The sequence below is a fragment of the Pithys albifrons genome, chromosome 4, assembly GCF_047495875.1.
Source record: "Pithys albifrons albifrons isolate INPA30051 chromosome 4, PitAlb_v1, whole genome shotgun sequence".
NCBI classification, from domain to species: Eukaryota; Metazoa; Chordata; class Aves; order Passeriformes; family Thamnophilidae; genus Pithys; species Pithys albifrons.
In genome coordinates this window covers 68,157,126-68,180,479 of record NC_092461.1, presented here as the reverse complement: position 1 = coordinate 68,180,479, position 23,354 = coordinate 68,157,126, and the positions used below count along the sequence as shown (strand labels likewise).

The window sequence follows — 23,354 nt, the reverse complement described above, 5'->3', positions numbered from 1 at the left end:
GAACCTTTTAACTGAAAGCATGACACTACAAAGACAGTTTGACAAATTTAAATATAGCAAAATGTGAGACATTTCTCTTAAATTGACACTTTAGCTTTGGTGGGTTTTAGCTACTGTAACAGGGGTATAGGGCAAGTATGAAAATACTCGTGTAAAAGTCCATAGCCAAAGTACTTTCAGTCCATACTCTTTTTCTTGTGACAATTCCTCATACAAAGGAAAATTCTACCCTCATTAAAAACAAAACAAACAAAAACAAACAGAAAACAAAAGCAGAAAACAAATTAAGAAACAAAATCAAAGACATTAGCTTGCAAACTTAGGTAATTTAGAATTCTAGAAACAATCCAATGGCTACTTTAATTAACACATCCTCTCTGCAATCAGCTGAAGGCGTACAGAAATATATACTTTTACATGACTTAACATGGCCAACATAAAATAGATAATATAATCTGAAAGATAAATAGAGTTTAATACCTTAGTAATTTGTACTTAGAAACAAAGGCCTTGGTGCAGTCTTGTTGTGTGCACTTGTAGGGCCTCTCTCCTGTGTGAGAGTATGAGTGAACCTTTAATTTCTCAACACTGTTAAAGGCCTTGTCACACAGTTGGCAAGGAAAGTTTTTTCTTGGTTTGGTTTCACCACGCTTACGTTTCCCTGAAGGGACTTTCTGGGTATCTCTTACTTCTGACAAATCACCAGGAATGACAGTGGCCATCGCAGCCTAAACCAGGCCTTCTTGTTGGACACTTGGGAATTGCCCAACTCCACTAAATGATTTAGCTTTAGATGGCTTCTCAAGTTTCATGTGGTCGTAAAAGAAAGCAAAAGGGGACTGGAAAAAAAAAATAAGAAACAACTAGTTTGTAACTAAACTTAGATTTTGAAGATTACTTGCTATGTGATGCTTCTGAATAAAACTTAAAAATAAAATTAGGTTCAGCTGGTCTAATGTAATACGTGCAGGTTTCTTTATACTATTTGCTGCAACTCTTAAAATGCATTGCTCAGGATGAACAGATCCACATATGTCCTGAAATCACACCTCACAACCTCTCCCTCAAACACTGATGGAGAACAGCAAAATTTCTGTCAGATTAAAGGAAGCATCAGGCAAATAGCCTACCTACCCAGGCACCTTTTGGCAGCTTTGGATTTCAAAGGAATTACAGCCACTCCTATGGTGTTTGCACAGACTTAGCACGCAGGCACACACACATACATGCACACACGCACTCAACTATCAAAGTGAAAGTCTGTAAGCCTCAAAATGTTTGAAAACCTGCACAAATCGTGGCAGTACCCATGCTGACAGTACGGGGGCAGAGCTTGTGTCCTTTCTTGGGCATACCTACCTGCCCTGTGATCACTGCCCATTCTATGCACCCCCTCTAGCAAAACCCACATACTGCCAATGATGGTTAATGCCAGTGAAATTCTCCTGTAAATTTGTCCTCTGCTAACAGACTTGAGGTACTATCAACAGATATCCCATGGATTAGGAATAGGTTACATAGATCGGGGTTTTATCAGCTCAGCACTGGACACCCCCACCCTGCTCATGCTGTTCTGCAAGACATGAGTGCTTTAAGCATGCAGACTCGGGGTAGCTCAGGATGGAGGCTCCTAGTTCTGCCCCTGTGGTATGCCAAATTGTGAACAAAATCAGAGGCTTTCAGTGTCAGGAGGTGCATGATGTGACCTTACCCTCATGTCTGACTTGTGGGTGAACAGCTTTAAATTCGTCATCTGGTATCATATAGTGACAACTGGGCACCTGCCATCACAAGGCACTCAACAGCCCTCCTTTGTCAGGGGTGGCTGACAGCTTTTCCTCATCATTTGAGCACAACTGCTACTATGGATACCAAAATCCAGTGCTAGCAGTTGTGAAAAGGATGGAGCATGAGGTCTGTGGCAGCAGGGGCAAGGAGGACGGCAGGAGGACAGCACTCAACACAAGCATTTGGCAGGGCTGGAAAGTCCTGAAATTTGGCCTTTCTCTCTCAAAAGTGCCACCAGCCACGCCCCCAGCCCCGGTGTCACGGCTGGCAGCTGCTGTCCACTCTGGTCTCTGCCGGGGCAGCTGAGTGGGAGGTCTCTGGGCCAGGCGACAGCAGGGCACCACCACAGCCCCAGCAGCAGGGCTGGGGAAGCTGCAGCTGCTGGCACAGGTGGAGTTGGGCAGCTGGGAGCTGGGCAGGCACCATCAGGCTGCAGCTGCTCCAGCCCAATGCCATCTCCCCAAAAAGCAAACTGGGCTCTTCTCTGCTGGCAGCGAGGGAGGATGGATAGCTGGGAGGGAGCCTGGGCCTGGCTTAGCTGTACTCACTTCCCTGCTGATGCTCAGCAGAGATCGAGGGAGTCAACTGCTCCAGAGCAGAGTGGAGAGCAGCACCCAGGTGTCCTGGGGGGCAAAACTACATAGTCCTTGCAAAAGCCCCAGCGTGGTCCTGTAAGAAAGTGAGAAGGAAGGAGAGCCGGTTTTTTCCTCAATGCAAGGCAGGACAGGAAGGCTGGCAGAGTAGAGAGAGGGAGAATGGGATGTGCCTCTTTAATGTCTGCATTTTGTGAAATCTTCAGACTGAGATCTCCATTTGAAATGTGTACACAGAGTATGTTTTTATCTATGCCTTTTCCTCCCTTCTCACAGTAACTTTTCCCTTGTCTTCAGAAGAGGAGAGAAGAACTGGTACACCAAGATAGAAATCTGCTTCCTTTCAACCCTGAAGTCCTTGAATGGCAGGTTAAACTATGCTATCTTCTTTAAGCAAGCAGTTTTGTAAGACCACCTCTACTCCCCCAGATTTTATATGGAAACACTAACCTCTTTAAAGACAAAGAAAAGGTGTTTCTTTAGGGAATCTTATGATTTCAGATTTGTCTCGGACTCATTCCCACTCATGGGATGAAGTCTGGAGACATCAGTTCCATGAGTGGGAACATGCACAGGTCTTCAAAGTATCAGCTTAATTTTATTTTCTGTCTCATAATCAGCTATCTAGTTCCTGAATGAAAATGTGAAATAGTTGTTTGGGGACTTGGGAGAAATAATTTTCTTCAGTGAAAGTAAATGAAAACCAGTTCCGAAGGACTTCAGTAAAGCCACCAATGTAATCAAAAGCAGGGTCTGATTCACATAAAAGTTGTGATATAATTGTGGATTGAAAGATTTTTTTTCAATATAAGCTTTAATTATTATCTGGTAATATAATTAATTTTGCTTTGCTGTTAATGAACACATTGGTCTTCAACACATATTGGCCTGAATGTAGAATGAAATTTTGGTTTAGTATAATCTGTCTGACAAATGAAGTTCAGGGGGGAGGACAAAAAATCCAACCCAATCTATACTCACTGTGGTTTTATGCCACACAGGCACCTGTATGAGCCCCATCACGCAGAGCCAGCACAGCAGCCACACCCTCACTGCATGGCTAGGGCACTTACAGCCTCAGTGGGGTAAGAAGGGGTTCTGGTCCCTTTTGCCTCCCTGCCAAATCCACACCAAGCCTGAGACAGGGCAGTCAGGGTGAGCATCAAGGGGCAAGAGCTGCTGTGTCCAGAGCTCAGGAGCAAGTGGACTTTGTGCCCAGCCAGTGACAAGGGAAGCAGGCACAGCAGGCAAGATACAGGGAGGGAGGATGACCTGCCGCAGGGAGGGACAGCAGGCAGAACCAGGTTGGGGCTGTGGGGCTAGGGAGGCACAGAGAGTGCTGCACAGAGGTTGGGAACATCTAAGGACACGTGGATAGGGGTGAGCTGGTAACACTGGGGGTGGGTGAGGCAGAACTGAACGTGCATCAAGCCAGGGAGATGCAGGATATTAGGCCATGCAGAAGGGTGATCTGCAGGGTCTGTTGTGAGGTCAAAAGCAGTGTTTGTTGTGGAACAGCATATTAACTGTTAAAATAACAACTGACAACTTCCCACTCCTTTTGTCAATTCAAAGATCATACCTCAGAGGCTGAAGGCCATCCTATATTCAGGCCAATATAACGTTATTGTTATCTTCTCCAAAACTTCAGGTACCCTAGCTGCTGCTGTAACAGAAGTAACTCAGAACATTCACAGGGATAAAGAATTTGGGTTTTATTCCTTTATGATCAAAAATAATTAAGCTGACTTTGAACTGTGTTTAAGTGTCCTTAAAAATCCATCATTAGAACAGATATAATATGGATGACAACAACAGCATTTTATTAAAAACCATGTCTGCACTATTATCTCAGTACCACTTCTCAACAGGTGAGGCAATTAAGAACTTCAATATTGATCGCTGAATAGCAAATAACCTTTTATTTTTGGGGGGGTGTGTGGATATATAGACTGAGCAATGTACATAAACTTTAAAAAACACTGATCCTCAAGTATTAAATTTTTCAAAGACCAGCTGAAAGAATTTTAGGAGTAATATTGCCTGTTTGTGTCTCAACATATTATCACTTAAACCCCACATTCTTACTGGTGTTTTCACAAGGCAGGATGAATGATTATACGCAGTATCAAATATAACAAACAGATTATCCGAAAGTTCATTTATAATACTATTTTTAAAGAAGCATATACTTAAAGAAGGATTAAAGCAGCCTCTGTTCAATCCATACCTGATGTTTGCCCACTAAAGTCCTCAGATTTTGTTCTTAACCAGTTCCGCTGACTCTTCTTGGAGGAAACCAGAATCCAGTACTTCCCATTTTTACTTGTCTGAAAAACAAAAGAAAGAATAGACTAGACTCCAGCAAAAACAGTATGTTCATAAAGTCTGGAATGTGCAAGACTGGAAATTGGAAAGAATTGGAAAGGAAAAGTTAAAAGGGATAGATCCAACCCATGCACAGAAGATTATATACTGTTAATCATAAACTGTAGGAATCATTCTTGCATTATCAGTAGCAATTATGCATTTCAATTTGCAGTATACTTACATAATTTCAACTAATGCTATGCTGGACAATGACACATGAGGAAATAAAATTAGACAAAAACAATGAGTTTTCATAAAGTTAAAACGAACAAAAAATAATAATCCGCAGACATAAATAATTTAGAAGTAACAGCAAAACATGTAAAATGCTGGGCCCAGACTTGAGTTTCTTAGTCAGAAAGGACTGAATAAGAGAAGATTCTGGATTAGGCCCAACTTTACTAGAACCTAATGCCTTCATTCTGCTTAATTATACAGGAAATAGCAGCTTAAAAGGTGACCTGCAAAGGAAAATGAAATTAATTAAAAAGAAAACCCAACCAAAAAACCCTCTTAATGGTGCTATAGGTAAATCTCAATAGAGGGCAAGTCTAGGTATGCCTGAACAAACCAAAAAGGCCTTTCTGGAATTTCCCTTACATCTCCCTTTTTTCTGACACCATCCTTTTCTAAATTTGCAGCAGGTCTTCCTTTTCTTGCAAGAAGACCTTCTGAATGACACATGTATACGCAAAAAATATGTTCAGTGCCTCATTGTAATGGGAAGCCTTATCCTGTCCAGCTCTGCTAGATATGTAAAGGCAAATCCCTATACAGTGAACATACCCCACGTGGCATAGCAGGCTGAAGTTATTTGGCAGGATTCCCTGGAGTAATGTAACATTTCCCCACACACAAAGCATTTTCTCTTTTCGCTTCCCATTCATTCCAGAAAGCATTCTTTCTTTTGATACCAAGTTCAGCTTTGCACAGCCCCAGACTCCTGTGTTGGTAAACATGAACGTGTGCAAACAGGTGTCCTTGAACACCTACTAATGTCAAAAGTGCTTTAGAGCAACAGACCAAAGCTCTCTGGCAGCTGAGGAGCATCTGCCTGGGCCTTTATACATACAAGCAGGAGGCAGAAACAGCTCCAGTATCCAAAGAAAAAGTGGAAGTTCTGTTTTCAACTGATTAGCACAACCCTCACCTCCTCTTTCGGGGGCCCCCAAATCACCTTGTTTAAAGGGGAAAATGCTGACCCCCTCTCCCAGTAAGAAGACCCTGATCAATCAGTTACCCTGGAATGCCTGCCTCAACATCTTCCATTATCACAGCAGAAAGGAAGAGCTTTATTCCCCCAGATAATTCTGCTAATGTAGTTTACACTAAGGAAACAATGTTTAAGACGGCCACATAAATGTAATGGACTAAGTTCTCATAGACTTGGTCCCTCCACTGTTCGTATTTACAGACTATTCCTTGTTCAAAAAAACCAACAAATCCTATCTCAAAGGTTATAAAGCCCTCTCAACAGCATCTGAAGTTTTCTCTTAAATGCTTATAGTCCTCAATGCTCACCACACATCAAAATTCGCTCTAGCAAAAAGCAGAGGCTTGCAGAAACAGGCCACTAAAGCCATGGAAAGACTATTGAATCAGGGGAAAGCAAAGCAATTGGAACAAGTAAATAAACAAGATAAACACTGGATGTAGCTAAAAGGCTGAAGAGAATGAAGGAGGACAGTCAGGTACTCTTATTCATTACCTTACAAATACAGCAAAATCACAATGCAGTGGATCCAGATGAGGGTAATGCTATACCTACATTATCTGGGATCTCAACTTCTACAAAACCATTATTATGTAAAAAGCTTAACAACATAAACATAAAATGACATAAATTTCTATGAATAATGAAAACATTTACTACATTTGACAGGATTAAGATAAAATAAAATAATTCTTATGCTTTGCAACAATACATATGCTACTGGATAAAAGACTGTTCCTTATGCACAGATACAAAGCTGTCCATGATAATGCTCATTTTTAGACCACTCTTCTCAGAAGCTTTTGGTGTTAGAAAATCTCTGAAGCAGAATCCTGGACAAAGATGTACCATTCCCCTTGTAACTGCTTATAGTCACAGTGTTACCAAGCTTTCTCCTTAATTAGATGAGGTAGGAGGAATTTTTAATGAATAACAAAGCTCAGATTATTCTCTACATGAAGCAGAGAAGCATCACACTGTAAAACGCATTGTCACATGCACATACCCAACCCCACTTGGGTACTAGTAACAATATATAATTTCTATAATTTGTCAGAATTCTTAGAATTCTTAGAATTTACCAGATCTCCAGGATCTGTGAGGCACTAATTTTGCTAACTCTCCAGGCACCCACATAATTCCAGATGAGATAATATTTGACTTTCTAACATATAAGGAGTAAAAAAAAAAAAAAAAAGAAAAAGCCCCAAAACCCTAATAAAGAAGATAAATCATATAAAATACTTTCTCTTTTTAATATTATAGAGTAACCTTTTTTCAAAATTCACAGTCCTTATTTAAAAATCTTGAGAAAATAGCTGTACTTAAAAATATTTTAAAAAGTTTGATATCTCAACTAAAAGGATAATGAAGACATTACACAAATGTAACCAATAATCCTCCTCCTAACCTATATCCTATATCATACATAAGAGTGTTCAAGCACAGTAAAAGAAAATAACAGTTATTTTCTTTCAAAATAAAAGAACAATAATGAAAACACAGTACTGAAAACACAGTATCTGTCACTTTGCCTTTTATAAAAAACAGCAAATCAAGCTTCAAGCCCTGAAATCAATCAGTTTTAAACCAGAGGAAGGGTCCTAGAAACATTAGTGTCACAATAATGGTGGAACTCAGTAAGGATTTAATAGTATTACGGAGGCATCTTGGGGTTTAAATATTTCTTTAAGGAAAGAAAATGAAAAGTGGTTACTTACCCTATGGAAACTGTGATTCTTTAAGAAGTGCTGTCCGCACAGATCCCAGGTGAGCACGTACTCACACAGATAGGATCAAGTCCTCTGGAGACATTATGTCCATCCAGGCTGTGCCTGTGAACCTTCCCAACTTCCCAACTGCTACTGGCAGTGGCATAAGGCAAAAGACTCCCCAACAGAGCCACGCACATCATTGCACCACCCACCGCACTCTGCAGCAGTGGCAGCTCCCACTGCTGCTCTTCACACATGCTGGAGGGCAAAAGCCAATCACAAGTGCCACTGCCATCCACATGCTGCTTTAGAAAGTGGCAACCTCCCTGTGGTTGCTGTAGCCCTGCTGCTCCCAACCTGTGCTCCCATCTCAGGGGGTTAGGTGCAGATGGGAATTGAGCTGGCAAGGTTTGCTCTGGCCAATGAAAGGGAGCAGGGTCACAGGAGAGAAATATAAAGGCAAAGTTGATATCCTAGTTGAAGTGTGGTGTGAGGTTTGGAAAGCTAAAATACAGATTGGCATCCTGGTTTAGGAAGGAGGAGAAAATGCAGCTCAAGGCAGCAAGGAGTTTGTACCACTCAGGGCAATAATAGAGCAAACTAAGCTCAGGATGCTCCAGTCTAACCTCTCTTAGGTTTGCCAACAGTAAAGATTCACTCAGAGTGAAGGATAACAGATGACCTGTGGTGCTTCTACTGCAAACGTACCTGGAAGAGCCATCATTACTGTAGTGTTTTCTGCATCAGGTGACTAATAGTCTAGGAAGTACTGACTAGCAGTCACCTGACTATAAGAAGGACTGACAGATGAAAACTTCTCTGAGCAGTCAGGGATAGCTGGGGGACCTGAACTGGTGAAAGCATCAGCAAGAGACAGCTGATGTAGCCACTTACTGTGGCTCAGAAGAGCCAGAGAGATAGACAGCACCTCTGCTTACACAGTGGCAGACACTGGAACATGTTGCCCAGAGAAGTCAGATATCCCATTCCTGGGAGTGTTCAAGGCCAGGTTGGATGGGGCTTTGAGCAACTAGTGGTCTAGTGAAAGGTGTCCCTGCCTGTGGCATAAGGATTGGAACTAGATGATCTTCAAAGTCCCTTCCAACCTAAATCATTGTATGATTCCAACTACAAATCTCGCCATGTCTGCCCCTCTCAGTCGGGCCTGTTACAATGGCACATATGCATGTCACCAGAGCTACTGAAGATGAAAGAATCTAACCCCATGTAAAGGCAACTGAAGAAGGAGCACCGTTCAGCCTCATCTGGCTTCCCTGTGCTGTGGTCTTACACACAAGTCTGTCACTCGGCAGACATTTGTGGAGGTATAGACAGCTCTGCCGAGATAGCTGTTGGAATGGGTTGAGTGCATCAGTGGCAAAGTGCCTGCACTGCTCCAGGACAGCATGCTGGGACCCTCAGCTCTGCAAGATTCAGACACTCTTCTTGGAACAACAAGAATTAACGTGCCTATTGCCCACTTGTATGGACCTCAGAGAGAAGACAGTAGGTCTGATTGGCCTTGTAGAAAAATACTAGACTTTTTGCAGCAGAGACTTCACCTCAGAGTAGCTGCAGGTAGCAGAAGATCTATAGCTGCCAACACATGACTTTCAGAAGTCCCTCTTACAGAAAATTAATGTTCAGTAAGGGAGGATCTCAAACAGACAAGCTGACCTACCAGTGGAAACAGCTGAACAGGTAAGAAAAATCCATGCTTAATTGGCAAAGGTGTTGGAACTATTGATGACTTCAGGGGTGCCCTTCTCCATGTTGAATTAAAATCAGTCTTCTGACTGATGCAGGGGTCTAGATAACTGCTTGTGCAGTTCAAATGACAAGCCATTTGATCCACATTTATTTGAACAGCATGTCATTCTTCAAAGGAGACAGCCAGGGAAACATGCTCACCTTTGCCCATGTTTAGAAAGAGAATCCTGTCTTTGGTAGGAAGGTGCTGATCCTCCCCCATTTGTTCCTGTCTGGATGGGTCTAGAGGGGGAAGGAGGCAACAAAGGGAGGTGTCTCTCCGTGGTTTGAATTTTCCTACATCTGGAAGCTCGAGTTGAGGCACTGATGCTAGAGGGCAGGAAGGAGTAAGAATGGGTATTGCTGGGGTGAGACAACCGGAGGGTGGGTTTGATCCCAAAGTTTGCCTAGGCCAGGAGGCGCTCACACCTACACTTTCACAAAGTGAAATTTAATTTTCTGCATGCTTTACTGTGTAATTTGGAAGAGATCTAAACAGCAAACACCATGCACAGACATGTTTTTATCCTAATCAATGAAGACACCTGGCAAGATTGTCTATAAGCAGGGCACTGCCAAATGTCAGGAGGGAAAGATCTTGACCTCCAGAGCCCTGCCCCTTTCATATGTCAGGCAGCAAGAGGGAGAGAGCTGGCAGGTACTCCACCTGACAGTAGCTGGGAATCAGCCAGGGCTTTACAGCTCCTCTTCTCTCAGAAGCTGACAGAGAGACGTGAAAAGACAAAGTGATCCAACACTGAGGCTCCAGGGGGACAAGATGGCATGGAGAAGTGGATGATGCCACTTGGCCTTCTGCATTTTGAGATGAGTTACTGTAAATAACCATTCAAAGACGTAGGCACTGACCCTACTGTACAGCAGTGTTTCATGTAAGGGGAGCACACACATATATGCAACGTAATCACAAAAGAACAGATAGTTTGCTGTTTGTTTTTTTACATACATATAAGGCTGTATTTATCTTATCTTGAACTTCAGGACTCCTCCTTATAGCAAGCAGCTAAGTTCAGAGAAATCCTGCTCCATGGACTCAAGCTCTAGCCTACAGTGTAGAGGGGTGGCTGAGGAAGCATGGTAGGACAGCAGTGTGAGCATGCACAGGCTACAGGAAGATGCAACCAAATCCAGGCATGCAGCAGGAGAACAGCCTGTGAAAGCTGCTGCAGGAAAGTGGAATGATGTGGGCAAAACAGTGAAAATATTTCTCCAGCGATCTTAGGTATAAACAGAACTACTTCGATATAACAACACATAAGACTCTACGCCTTGGGGAAACAGCCTAACACCTACAAAACAATGAAATCACATAAGCACTGAAACTAAAACCAGACAATCTCTGTAGTCTACTGTTACAGCACGTTTACTGTGTGCAGAATGATGATTATGCGGCAAAGAGTATTATACAGAAGGTAGAAAAATACAAGATTCAGCAAGACAAAACTTTAATTAAATCTTTGTAGTTTGGGTTTTTTTTAAAAACATCCACAAAACAGAGAAACCTGCTGCAATTGCCTAAGGTTAAGCAGGAAAAAATCCCAATCCTTTAAAACTAGTCTGAAATTTGGGTAGCAATGGAAACAAATGCACTAAAATGATTAACCTATTTTTTTTCTTATGAGCAGTAAATACACAGATTCCACTAGTAAATATATATTAAATACAAATATATTTTAGTAATTAATAAAGTAAGCACTTGTAGGAGAAAATGCACTAGGTTCCTCTGGGATAGTAGCCATCATACAAAAATAGGTGTTTCTAAAGATTTGACTATTAAGTTCAACATGTTTTTTTCATGACCATAAGACAATGCAATTCTTGAAATCTGTACTACAATCACGAAATCTGGACAACCAGCTTTTTAATTTTAGAAAGTAACTCATTCTTACAATATGCTACACTAAAAAGACTATTACATAACATTTTTCAGAATATAGAAGAAAAACTCTATCATGCCTGCCTTTTTTTTTCCCCCTTAATTTTCTGGAAAAGTAGAACAGGAACTTATCAATGTTTATTTTAGCATGACCTAACAGTCTGCAATTTAAAGAAAAAAAAATCACAATATCATCCAGCATCTCTTTGTGGGCTTTCTATGTTTCAGATTACTTAGGTCCACTTTAAATCTTGAGAGTTCAGTTTTGGTTACTAAATGTTCCAAAGGATTCCTGGTTATATACTAAATTAAAGGAAACAAGAGCTGCCTAGAATTAACTCATCTGATGATTGTGATTTTATGGGCTTTTTAAGAGTCTCTATGGCACTGCATAGATGTTATTCTAAAAGCTTTGGAGAGGTAGTGATACAAATAATATTGTTACTGTAATTACCGTTAGAATCTGTTAAATCTGCAAAAGTGTTTTCCTGTATTTTGGAATGACACCATCACCACCCTCCCTTCCTCAAGAATAAACTCCATCTATTTGTCACTAGACACCTTAAAATGACACTGGGTGCGCAGGCTAGATCAGCAGTACATCTAGGCCAGTATTCTGTCTTCAGTAACAGCCAAAAGTACAGGTCATGGACGTGTGACATTTCTCACTGATACTCTTCTGACCACCAACTGCTTTGATGTCAGGGGCTTCCTGAACCATATGTCATTTCTGTTAGTTTAGCAACTTTAAGCACATCACCCTTCCAAGCAATATTCCATCATTCCCCTGGAAAACATAGCAGATTATAATATCTACTGCATATGTTTTATGAGTCATCCCACAGGTTTCTCCACTACTGGTTGCATGGAGAACCTCTTCTTTTTGAAGGTTCTGAATCTGCCTTCCCTTCTGTGTATGCTTTTGTTTTGAAAGGCAGTGGTTAGTCTTCATCTTCCTTCTCTGCAGATCTCTATGACATTGTCCTCAATTAATTCCTTTTCTAGACAAAACTCCCAGTTTACAGAAATGTTCTTTATATGGAAGCCACTCCATCTACCTTATCATCCTTGCTGACTTTCTCTAAGCCTCTTCCCATTCTAATCAACCTTTGAAGGCTCCAGAATTACACACAGCACTCAGAAGGCAACTGGACCATACTCTTGTAATGACATTCTCGGATTTATTCTGTATTTCTTTAACATTTGGGTTGTGTTTTTGGTAACAAGAGAGTTCATAATCTCACAGAATTGTCTGTCACAATCTTCAAATCTTACTCCTCAATGGTAATATTTAGTTCAAACCCAAAGCCTAATTGGAATTGTTCTGCCCAGTTATCCTTCTCAGTTATCCTCATTTATCTACACAGAATTTTATCATCCATTTTGTTGCACAGTCCCCAGCACTCTAGCATCCTTCCATTGCTCTCCACAGCTGGCTCTCTCCTTCACAGCAAAGTTGCTCACCCAGCTGCTCATTCCCTTACTGATACCTTTTATGAATGTGTTCCACAGATCTCTGTGGAACATAACTCCTTTAATAACTGACCTTCTACTTCTATCCTTTGATCTGTCATTTATTTGTACAAAAACATTCTCCCTTACATTATGGCTTCTTAGTTTCCCTAAAAAGCCTTTTTGATTTTTGAACCAGAACACCTTTAGTTCTTGCTGATGTCTCCAAAGAACTCCAACTCCCCAAGACGGGACTTTCTTACAACTGCTGCTTTGACTCTTCTCAAATAATCAATCCTACCCCAGTGGCCACCATTTTTATGCTTTATTACAGCATCCATGATCCAAGTACAGATTCAGATTTGCCTGGTGCAGGCCTGCCTGGCCCCAACCACCCCTAAACCCATGATTTTACATACTTGTTTCAGAATATTTTTCTGAACCCGAATACTTTAGCATGTACCATTAAAACAACCTAATTGGGCTGCAGAGCAGAAACAGAGAGTGTAGGAAGTTACAAGTTTTGCTTTTTGAGACAAGTCACGTAACTTGAATTGTAACCCAGGCGTTTTTAACAGTTTCAGCTATCACTCAAGTAAAAGGGTTTCTGGTGTCCTGCTAGCTAGCACAAATTCAACTAAAAGGCGTAAGGTGCTGGCTGAAACAAATCACAATACCACACAGAAGCTGCAAGGACTACTACGACAAGGCCTTTCAACAGGAGATAGTTTCCTTCATGACACTACCCTTAGTTTGCTTGGAAGACCATATTTGAAACAAAAAGACAACTCTTGGAAGACAGAAATAAAGTGGCTGAGAGAGAGTGTGGTCTCTCCAGTAATACACCATATCCTGGGTGTAGGTGGTAACTATGCAGTAGTCCAAACACTGTAGCAGAAGCCCAGTCCTGCCCTGAGTCCCACTGCCTGAACAGCATTGCCTAGGGTCAAAAGCTGTGACAGGGTTTAGCATTGCTTTTTTTGTAATCTCAGATTTTCATACCATTTACTGGAGCTATTCCTATTAAAATGATGATTCTGGTTGCCCCATTTTCTCTGCCTCTTAGCCCAGACCTCAAAGAAAGGCAGGAAGTAAGAAAGAGTGCCCAAATTCCAGGCAGCCTCTAACTTCTACTACAGCCTACGGTCAAGCAACTGCTGCTCAATCTTAAAAGACAATATTTCATAGTATATATTCATATGTAGCTTTACGGTGAATAGAAAGTGTCACATTTGGCCATGATTGCTTTTTTCTACTGCCACAGCTGTGATGCTGGATGACTGTATCAATGATCTCATGAGGTAAAACACAAAGGCCTTAAGGAAGATTAACTGAAGATGCAGAATACTTAGAATAATAACAAAGCATATCCCTCTTCAAAGATGTCATCAGTGAGACTTTCTGAAGCTGCAGAGCACAGATATTGAATGTATTTCTGACCCTTGTTCATGTACCACCTTTGCCTATACAGTGATGTAAGCAGAAACCTAAAAGGCTTCCTCTGACTAGAGTGACTTTAGAGAGTGCCTGCATGCCATTTTGCTGTGGGAGCATCCTTGTGAATCAGACATGTACATAACTGCATTTGTTCCCATGTCCCATTCGGCATGTTGAGCATTCTGTTCCAAAGCACTGTGAAGCCATGCATGGCACTTTGGAATGCTCATCTGAATCTATAAGAATTCTCAGATTTGATGCCAGATTAGTGAACAACTAAAAGGAGTCATGCATAATTTACAGCTACATGAATGAACACAGCAGAGGGAGATAAGCCAGCAGTTCGTATCCAGAATAGTCACCTGGATTACAGTATTTGGATTCAGGTGATCAGCAGCAACTACTGGATCAGTTTCAGACAGCAAAGCCAGAACCTGCTGGAAGTCCACTCAGATTCTGCCCATGAGCTGCACCAATATAAAAAAAAACGTTTTGGGAGCTCCTGTCAGGCTGATGAAATGGCGTAACAATGTGGTCATCAAACAACTCTACCATTAAATCACAAGGTAATCACCTCGTTATTGGAAGGACAACCAAGTTAGGAAGGCTGACAGTAGCATAAAGGAGCTTCAACGTACAAGGATAGGGTTCCCTGCTGGCATAGAAGCAATTTGTGAAATGCATACTTGTTGCCCTACTCTATCCCAGCTCCACCTTTCAAATGCACAGGCTTAAGACTTTGTCAATACACTAGGATATTCCTACATAGTGTTGCTGGACACAGTTTATCATAGTAAGCATTCCCCACGACTAATAATGGTGATCTACAATGAAAGACCCATGTCCTGAAAAGTAATTTTTACTCTCCACAGTCCAAAACACTACGACATTTATGAGCTCTATTTTTTTTAAGCAATTCAGTAGACTCTGCTTCCTTGATTTTCAATCCTACATTAAGTGATGGGCGGAAAAACACATGCAGGATGTTGCCTTGAACAGCTGAAGACTGCCAGTGGGACAGGCTTCCAGAAAGGTGGAAGAAAGACGGTGACAAAAAAGATGGAGCAAAAATAGTCTTATGATGTATGGTATGCATCAATGTTTCATGCATGGTATGGGGAAAAAACCCTGGAAGGCAGATGGAAACATGAAATGGAAATGCTTTTGTGAATCCTGTAGAATGTGTTCCTCTAAAAGTGCTCTCCAACAAGATGTTTGAGCTCCTTTCATGCTGTAGGAAAGTAGCTGTAGGCTAGCAAAAAATTTGCAATCAAAAAAGATATATTTAGTTTAATTTTATTTTTAAAAAGTTGCGAGGAGATGAGTTTTACAACAGTCATGGATTCCATAATTTTTCAGACGGGTGTTTAGATGAACGGATTTATTTTCTGATTTAGCTGATGTTGAATTTTTTTCAATGAAAAATAATGACCTTAAAAACAAAGCAGGTCATGCTCAGAGTGCTCCTCTGCATGATGTACACAAGAATCAGAATAGTCAGGAAACAATTCAGTTCAACTGACATAGTGGTCTCAATATAGATCATCTTCTATGTTTTGCAGGGTATTGGAGGTAAAATGCTTGACCAGTGTTTTGTTACAACTGTTTATGTTTAGCACCTTTGTATTGCCTGTTTCTTGTCCCCTTCCAGAAATGCATAATCCATCACAATCTTCTGGGAGTTCTCCAGGCAACCTTCCTTTCACCACTCTGCCTTTGCTGAGCTGACAATGTCAAGGTTCAGATCCACCTTTCGTTTATCTTCTGAAATCTGATGGCTATCTTTTAGCTACTAATTCCCCTCTTCATATGGGCTGCAGCTTTTTTAGGTGCTAAGAGAAATCAGAAAAAATAAAGATGTTACTAGTCAACCCACTCATTACAGACTCTATTTTAATACTGCTAACTAGTTTCTTCTCTCATGACCACATTCAGATTCTTTTCTCCCAACTTTTCTTTTCACCGTGTGCCCTTCAAAACTGCAAGATGCCTTCCAAATTACTTCCACATACAACATATGCTGTTGTAGGTTTTTCTGGGACACACATAATGGGGTAAGTTGGTTGCTATTGTTTCAAAACTTGAAATGGTCAGACACTGTTGGATAGGGATTTGAGTATAAAAGGTTCTGCTTTTGGTTGTTGTTTGGTTTGGGTTTTTTTTAAGAAAAAAGTAGTAGGCATTACACATTTAACTGCATACATGTGCAACTAGCTGTCCTTATCCTGAAGCATGACTCCCTAGCAAATTCCTGTGAGACTTAAGTGCCTCATTTACAAAGACAACAGGCAAACTTGTGATAATGCACTGCAAGATTACCTATCAACAAAGTTCATCCAGGAGTTCTAGCAGAGCATTTCCTTAAAGGGAAAAGAAACAACAACAACCCAACACCTTCTTTACCTGCACTTTTTGTGTCAAACCTCCCTCCTACACATTCTTTTCACTCTTTGTACAGCTCATACAAATTACTGTAAAATACACTGCAAAGCCAAGAAAATTCTGTAGCAATTGTTAGATCTACACAAGCTCACTCTACTAAATAATAAGTTTCAGAACAGCAACACAGTTCAAAATTCTTTCTGTACTTCAGCCTGAATGAAGACAGCGCAGTAATGAAACTCCATGACAGCACAGCTTTATCCTTGAGACTGCATTAAGATGTATAAACACTCTGAGCATGACTAAGGTCTGGAGCAGGGGGGCAGCATAACCAAAGCTGGGAAAGGCTGTGATTAGCAAGGAGGAAATGAGAGGAGATTAAATCAGCTGAGAAAGGAGGCAGAAAAGTGCAACTTCTGTTTGGAACTTGGCACAGCAAAGAAATATATCATTAAAGCTTTAAACGAAGACTGATGAGAAGATGACATTTCAGTGAGGGGAACAAGAGTGAAGAAAAAAAGTGCAAAAGCATCAGAAAGTGTGATCAAGAGCTCTTGAGTTTATGGAGCCAGGTACTTGAGAAACTACAAAGGCCTGAGTCAGAAGCACACATGTGACAGTTGTCACCAACTGGAAGAAAGGCAAACCAACACTCGTTAAACTGAAGGATGCTGCATGGGCCGGGGTGCAGGCAGCAGCAGAAATAAAAACACAGTGCCATGTAACACCATTCACTCTCTGTGTCTTTGCATGTCCCCGAACATAGTTTCCCCCAGCTTCAAACTATCTCTTCTTGAACCCGTATGAGAATCAGAGCTCCAGGGAGGTAAGTCCTGCCATGGTTTCAGCTCAGCTGCGGCAGGCAGCTCCTTCCTGTGTCTAGCTGGGCTAGGCTGCTTTGAGCCTTCCCTGCAGACCCAGGGCCCCCAAAGACAAGGAGCAGGCAGTGTGACATCAGCACTAAGAGCAGGGTCACCGCTCTCCTCATGGACATCTCCAGGCTTTCCAAATATGGCAAGGTAGGTACCGAACAGAGTTGCAAAGATTTGGACAGTGAAGATAACTGATTTGGGCAGAGAAAATAACTTGATGCTAATCCTCATGGAACAGGTCTTTTATAGAGAGGGTAGAGAGTGCAAAAAACTAGGGGATAAGACTTGGAGGTACCAGGGAACTGATACAGAAATGTTTCTAAGAAGTCCTTCAGTACAGCTGGGTTAGCTGAGCAAAGACCACTGGATAGGGGTAGGGGATACCAGCAGCAAAGGGTGATACTCTGGGTGAGAGAGTAAAAGAGATGAAAGGACAGAAGCACAGTGGCTGGATTGCAGAAGTTTGGAGGTGGCCAGTGAGTGAGAGGGCATCTGTGTGGATGAGGAGCCTACAGAAAATAAATAAACCAGGAGTTTAATCTAAGTTTGATAACAGCTAAATTAAATGTTCAGGGAAAGGCTGCTACCTGAGTTACAGAGCTCTGCTACAGAAAAAGTTTGAACTCTCCTGCCAAGTTACTGTGCAATTGGGCATGCAATACTTACCAGATCAGTTTCCTCCTCCAGCCTCTGCAGGATCCTGTAGTTGTTTCTTGGGTACAATTCACAGCTGATGAGACACAGTGCTTTGCAGCAGGCCCAGGCCCAGACAGACACTATGGCATGGGTGAGGCTTTTCACCTTTTCTTCCTGCGTTTTTACAGTTACCTCAGGCTATGGCAGAGTGCACCATCCAAGAGAAAAAAAATAGATTGTTCCTGGATTTGGTAGCAACGTGACTTGCAAAACCACAGCCCAGAGCACATATGAAGGCACTGATCAAGAATCCTGTTGTGTTTTTTTGTTTTCTGCTACATCCTTCGTGGTCCCTTCGTGCTAATTCATCCCCAAGGCCAGGTCCAGGCATGCTTTCTCTCTTTCATTTATGTGGGCAGTGACCTGTACCTATCTATCCCATAACAATTTCATATCTGAGGAGGGTCAGCCATACATGAACTGGAGGCCACCAGAGCATTGGCAGACTCTTCAAAACTACTCAATTATTACAAGCAACTTGCTTACAACCTCCACCACGAAGAGCAGCACTCTTGCCTACCTGCCAAAATGTATGGAGCCTCTACCTTCACTCAGGATGACCCTGGAGTAAAGAAGGACATGGGTAGTGAGCCAGGTGAGAAGAAACACGAACTCCAGAAAGTTATAAGCAATTAACCCAAAGAAACCTTAGAGCAGAAACTAACTCATCCCAACAAGCATTTACTGCACTTACTAAATTATGTAGTCCTTTGCGATGGAACATTGAGAATTAAGTTCAGCATGGACACATGATGTTGTGAAGGAACTGAAGTGTGTGTGTGTGTCTTGGCTTTGCGAATGAAGATTTGGGAAGGGCTCTCCCCACATGGGTGTGCCCTTCCAGCCTGCGCAGTGGGTTTTTTAGGTGAGGCTCAGCGTGCGCAGAACTGGCCCCACCGTTTAAGTCCTGAGGTTCATCTGCCACGGCCAAGCGAGCTTGGACAGTGACATTGAAGTCCTCAGGACTAGAACCTACAGCACCTGGCATTTCCCAGGAGGTCTCCCATCCAAGTACTAATCCAGGGCTGACCCTGCTTAGCTTCCGAGATCTGACAGGATCAGATGTCAGGGAGGCATTTAACTGCCTATAAAGGAACTGAAGTACATTCAAGGTAACATCCTACTGTGGACTAAGTCACAGTAAATTGGTTTTGCTTATTATTCCCCAGTAATCATCAGCCTAGGCATTCTTTCTCACTTCCTCAATTTTAAAGTTCACAAAGAGACAATTCTACCTATTGTGTGCTTGAAGGAATCCTATGTTTCCATACTTAGAAAAGTAAAACAGAAGAATGGAAAATGCAGCAAATGTTGTATGTAGTTTCTGTTTGTCAGAGAATATCTCTTTTCCAACATATAGGAAGAATATCATGTATAATATAAAGAAAAAAATCCCCACAATAGATTACTCCTCATTCTCTACCTTTAAGAGACTACTGCAAGAGATAATACAAACTGGTTTGTAGTAACTGCTTTCAAGCAAATCTCTAAGCCATTAAGATGACAAAAGAATGGGTCAGAGGCATATGTATGTTTCAGATCTGCTAAGTCCTCCTTCCATGTCTCTCACATATCCCTCAGCAATTTTGAGCCAAAGCAGCTCATATCTAAGACATTAGCTTCCATGTTTTTATCAACTTCCAATAGCTGCTTAAAGAAAGAAACAAAACTACTTAACCAAATCCAGCCCACCTCTCTGTCAAGTCTGCCCTCCTCTCACAACCTGACTCGACCATCCCTGCTTTCTAGAGTGCAGCCCCGGCCACTGCTCTTGCAGAGCCTCCACTGTCCACGAGCAGTTGCAGAGCCACACTTCTCCTTCCAAGGCTTCACCGCTCTAATGGCTAAACCTGAGCAATCACTTCAGTCCTCACTGAAAAAGCCTGTGCACCATGAATCACGTGTTGGAGCTTTCTGTTAGATACACAGGCTGTTCTTTATTTACAAAGGCCTGGATGTTAAGAAGACACCACTACAAACAGGAGGAGTATTTATTTACAGATATCATTAGCAATTTACAAGAAAATATAATAAACGGGTCACACAGGAACAGCTGAAGCACTGAGTGGCTAACTGGATCTTAACTTCACTATTGCATCAAATGCTGTAAGAGAGCGACAGATCACTAATGCCAAGTTGGTCATTTTCAGTAACAGTTCTCATGGAATTTTTTCCTTCTAAATAATCAAAACAATTGGTCATTGGTCCTTATAAGGAAAAGTGCCATACCAAACAGAATTTCATAAAATACAGCTGTTTTAACTTCATGGTTCCCTTCAGTGTATCTGCAGCACCTGAATTTATGTTTGATTGGTTTTGTTTGGTTGGTTGTTTTTTTTCTTAAGATGACAAGATTAAACTATTGAAATTATTGGCAGTAGAGAAACTTGTTCAGATGGTTTCATCTGTTCTTATGACAGAGAGGGACACACAATAAAATCACAGCATAGCAAATTTTAAACTAATAAACACCAAATCTTTATTTTTTAAAGAGCAAAGTACTAGCCTGTGTGATTTGCTGCCAGAAAGTAGCATACAGTTAGACAGACAAGATCTACAGAAATAACTGGATCACCCAGAATTAATATGATTTCAAGAGGGCTTCAAGAAAGAAATACCAGCCCTCTTTTTTTCAGAGCAAAATACAAACCAGCAGAGAGTTAAATAAGAGGATCTTCTCCTCTGTATGTTATGGTTATACCACTCCTTGAAGCATCTGATAGTACCTAATATCAAGACAAAATACAGGACTAGACAGAACAGTAGTCAGAATTCCTGTGTTGTATCAGATCTAGAGAGGATAACACTTTTGGGAGCTCCAAACAGCAGCTTCCCATCTCTCCAGAGCATCTTTTGAAACATGCAGTAGATCTTGCCTTGAGTATAGCAAAGTATATGTTTTAAGACCTCGGGCACTGGGATACCTGCCAAGTCACAACAAATATGTATACATAATCTAATCTACTTACATTTTGAGTGGAAACTCGGTGCCCTTCAGGTATATCCCTCAAGGCTACAAACAGTATGCTTGTCAGACAGGATGAAGTTTTCCTGTGTAAGTAATAACTGAGCTATTCTGGCATCTAACCACTCTTCCTGGCTTCATCTCAACCAAAGATCAGGGAGGGAGAAGTCATGAGGATGAAGGTGAGGAGGTTCGGAGATACGGACAAAATGAGATTAAGGAAGAGGAAACAGAGATAAATTATAGATTGATTAGGAACCATAAGGCTCTCTTAAAAAACAGTTGCAAGAAAACATTCTTTCCCCTCCACCCCTCCCTTTATCTGGCAGATGACAAGTTGGTAAAAAATTCCTGGAAACAGAGAATCCCATGAAGAGGAGAAGGGGGCCTAAAAAGTCAAATGAAGCCAAGCAGAGGCAAAGCAGTAGTGTTAACAGATTGCAAGGCGATGCTGAGGAAAGAATTTTTCACACCTTGCTATTGTTGCCTTTTCTTAGGAAAAAGTGGCTAGAAAGCATGCAAAATAAATCCTTGGGAGCTTACAAGGGCTTCTACAACTAAAAATAAAATTAAAAAACCAAAAATCAAAACACTTTAGAGTACAAATGAATGTAAACACACAGGGGCTTATGTTGGCAGCAAAAAACACTTCCTGCATTGTCTTCTGAAATGAGGGAATATTCCTGTTTTTCTTTGAAAGCAGGTGACTATTGAGTTTGAAATTTCATACTGCACTTGTTCCTATGACCTGTGAACCTTCTGTTAAGAAAAACTAAACAATTGGATAAATTTTAATTGGAGATCTTTGCATTTGGACTCAAAAAGAAAAATTTATCTGTTACCCTTGCTTCCTACCACTAACCAATCTCTTAAATATAATATTTACTAATCCTTTAAAACACATGGTCAAATTGCACACAATAATGGTCAGGCTTATCTGAATCATATCTAGTGTGTTCTATGCTACTGATTTTAGCAGGGTTTTTTTTTTCTTTTTTTCTTTACTCCTAACAGATAATGTTACAATTGCAAATTTCAAACTGCAACTGCCCTGATTATCGAAATCTGAGTACCAGAAGGAGGGAATGGAGATGGGGAGACTTATGCCCATGCCATCAGGTGTTTGTAACTGCGCAAAGGAGCAGTCTGTCTGTAAGAATAAAGAAATACGTGCAAATACGAAGTGCAGATTCATACCCAGCTAACGCTTGTTAATACTCTCTGACAGAACAGCACTCACCCAAGTTGTCTATTAAGAATAACACAGAAACTTGGCTGTAGAAGTTACATCTCTTTCCTGCCCTTCTATCATATTGCAGAGATCTGATGGAGTAAAGGAAAGTATGCGTCCTCTTCTGCTGCAGGAAGAGCTGGAAGCTCAATTTACTAACCCACACTTGTTACACATTATCAATTGCATACAATACACTTATTTATGACCTGTGGCCATGACAACCTTCCATCCCTCTCCCCACACACATCCAGCTTTGCACAAGCTGCCACCATGACTAGTGCTAGGGGGAAATACCTGCTAAAAAAAAGGGTACAAAATAGTTGAAAAGAGTTAGGGCTACAAAAATGAATGGCTAAGAAAAAAGGCACTACAAAAACAGCTACAAAGGCCTGATGATTTCAACATGTTCCTGTTTGAAATCACTGGTTACCTTAATAAAGCAGGGGTTGCTTTCAGAGGGGCCTGTATCCCAAATAAGAATGTGAGAATGTACCAGTCATTTACATTTTAATTTCTCATTTTTACCACAGTTGTCACCAAAACTTTCAGGTTTGTAACCAAAAGGCTGTGCTTGCCAAGATGAGGGCTGGTATTTCCCTTGAATTACACACAAACCAGCACTATGAGACACCACCTTCTCAAAACAAAACAAAACAACAGCAAACAAAACACTAGCAAACAAAACACTGAAGAATCACTCAGCATAAATACCAGCTATGGTACAGATAATTGCTGTCAGTTAACCTCAAGGCCTGATCCTTCATCAGATTTGATATCTGCCTTGGCAAGCAACTTCAGCTGTTACCTTCTTGTCTCTGGATCCAATCCCAAAAGCAAAACAGTCATCTCCAGAACTAGAAAACTCCACCGAAGCAAGCGTTTTGTTTACTGGGTCAGCCACAGGCAGAGGCAACCCTGCCCAGCCAACACTCCGGGCTGGCCAGTCACAAGACACCTTCTTGCTGGGGACAAGGCTGTGTGACAAAAGTATCCA

The 23,354-nt window shown here is 41.4% G+C and overlaps 1 protein-coding gene across 3 annotated transcripts in view; it reads right to left on the bottom strand.

The window, feature by feature from the left end:
• PLAG1 (PLAG1 zinc finger) overlaps positions 1–23,354 on the bottom strand; it is a 51,790-nt gene that overhangs the window by 6,291 nt on the left and 22,145 nt on the right. The window contains exons 2-6 of one of the 3 annotated variants that reach the window (XM_071554495.1): positions 18,682–18,723; positions 18,132–18,299; positions 15,831–16,043; positions 4,612–4,711; positions 481–839 (exon numbers count right to left, since the gene is read on the bottom strand). In XM_071554495.1, coding sequence (XP_071410596.1) covers positions 481–722 — 242 coding nt within the window. In that variant the 5' untranslated portion in view covers positions 723–839; positions 4,612–4,711; positions 15,831–16,043; positions 18,132–18,299; positions 18,682–18,723. The remainder of the gene's footprint in view (positions 1–480; positions 840–4,611; positions 4,712–15,830; positions 16,044–18,131; positions 18,300–18,681; positions 18,724–23,354) is intronic. The other 2 variants (XM_071554494.1, XM_071554496.1) reach the window with 2 other exon arrangements.